This window comes from Sinocyclocheilus grahami, unplaced genomic scaffold (genome assembly GCF_001515645.1).
Source record: "Sinocyclocheilus grahami isolate Dianchi unplaced genomic scaffold, SAMN03320097.WGS_v1.1 scaffold20731.1, whole genome shotgun sequence".
In the NCBI taxonomy this organism is placed as follows: domain Eukaryota; kingdom Metazoa; phylum Chordata; class Actinopteri; order Cypriniformes; family Cyprinidae; genus Sinocyclocheilus; species Sinocyclocheilus grahami.
Window position 1 is genome coordinate 21,177 of NW_015518157.1, and position 1,272 is coordinate 22,448.

The window sequence follows — 1,272 nt, forward strand, 5'->3', positions numbered from 1 at the left end:
TTTAAAATATTTGAGATGTAATATTGAATATCACATTGTACCTAGCAGCACAGAGCCCATGCAGCGTATGGAGTGGCAGTGAGGGCTGATGGTCTGCAGTAGCTGACAGCTGGAGACCTCCACCAACAGGATGTGTCCTGCTTTGGTCCCAATCCACAGAGTACCGCTGTGCTGGACCAACAGAGCTTTAACAATCGCCGAAGACGGCACCATTTGTCTAGACTGGTCCTCACTCTGGGCTTTGGGCTTTTTGGTGGGAGTTAATCTGTTGTGGACATATAAACTGGAAGGGTTAGGAAGTCGATACTTAGCCTCAAATGTGAAGATTCTCTGATTTCATGAAACGTAAAGCGCAAAAAGTTGTGGAACTACTGCTTCCAAATGATTAAAACTTTCATCATGCCACAAATATGACGTTTCAGTCATACTCCTATAACAAATGAACTTCAGATGTGCTTCACATGATCAGTGTCACTTCATGTTGATATGAAGCAAATCCGAGATCTTTCATGAAGTCTTGTGCATGTGTTTTTCCAACTGTTTTTTAATCGGACAGTTATTTTCTGAACCAAATACATTTAATATCTTGTTTTAGTGCAATGGGTGATTGACAGGCAAGTAGGTGGTCCATCACTGATATCCAGGACAGACCAGATTAGCATTAACACTACACATGCATTTCTGTTTTCCTTTCCCAACATTTTGGACCCTACTTGTATTTAGTGCCAACAACTTGTGATCTGATAATCTGAAATGGATGTTAATAACAGGTGTAAATGGGGTCAAAGTGTGTGAATGAGTTATGTTAATGTGTGCCGCTTCACCCGAGTAACTGTGCGCAGTCAATGAGGTTCATCATCCTCTCAGTCTTCTTATCCCAGATCTCCACAGTGTGGCCGCCCCTTTTACTTACATACACATGTTTGTCCACCGCTAACCGTGATATGCAAGGATCACTGCTGATTCGACCCTGCTGCCTAAACAAACAAACAGATAAACATGCTTAAGAACTGAACAACATCACCAAGATATTCCTTGTAACAGGCTGTTTAAACATTAATGTGATGTTTAAGCAAATCCAAAATTATTCATTGAAATCTTAATAAACTTGTCTTCTGCCTTTGACATGATGAATCACCACAATCTCCAGTCTACTCTCTCTGATCTGGACATCACAAAAACTGAACATTGCATTCGGAGTATTACTTCATGGGCAAAATACCATCAGCAAACCAATGGGGGTGCCTCAGGGTTCTGTGTTTGGCCCCTTAC

The 1,272-nt window shown here is 41.4% G+C and overlaps 1 protein-coding gene across 1 annotated transcript; it reads right to left on the reverse strand.

Annotated features, from left to right (window-relative positions):
- Positions 1-23: 23 nt before the first annotated feature.
- Positions 24-978, reverse strand: LOC107579846 (leucine-rich repeat serine/threonine-protein kinase 2-like). The gene is made up of 2 exons (XM_016265637.1): positions 825-978; positions 24-265 (listed from the first exon to the last, which is right to left on the reverse strand). The coding sequence occupies exons 1-2, from the start codon at positions 857-859 to the stop codon at positions 31-33; spliced, it is 270 nt and encodes an 89-aa protein (XP_016121123.1). The 5' UTR covers positions 860-978; the 3' UTR covers positions 24-30.
- Between the last annotated feature and the right edge of the window lie 294 nt (positions 979-1,272).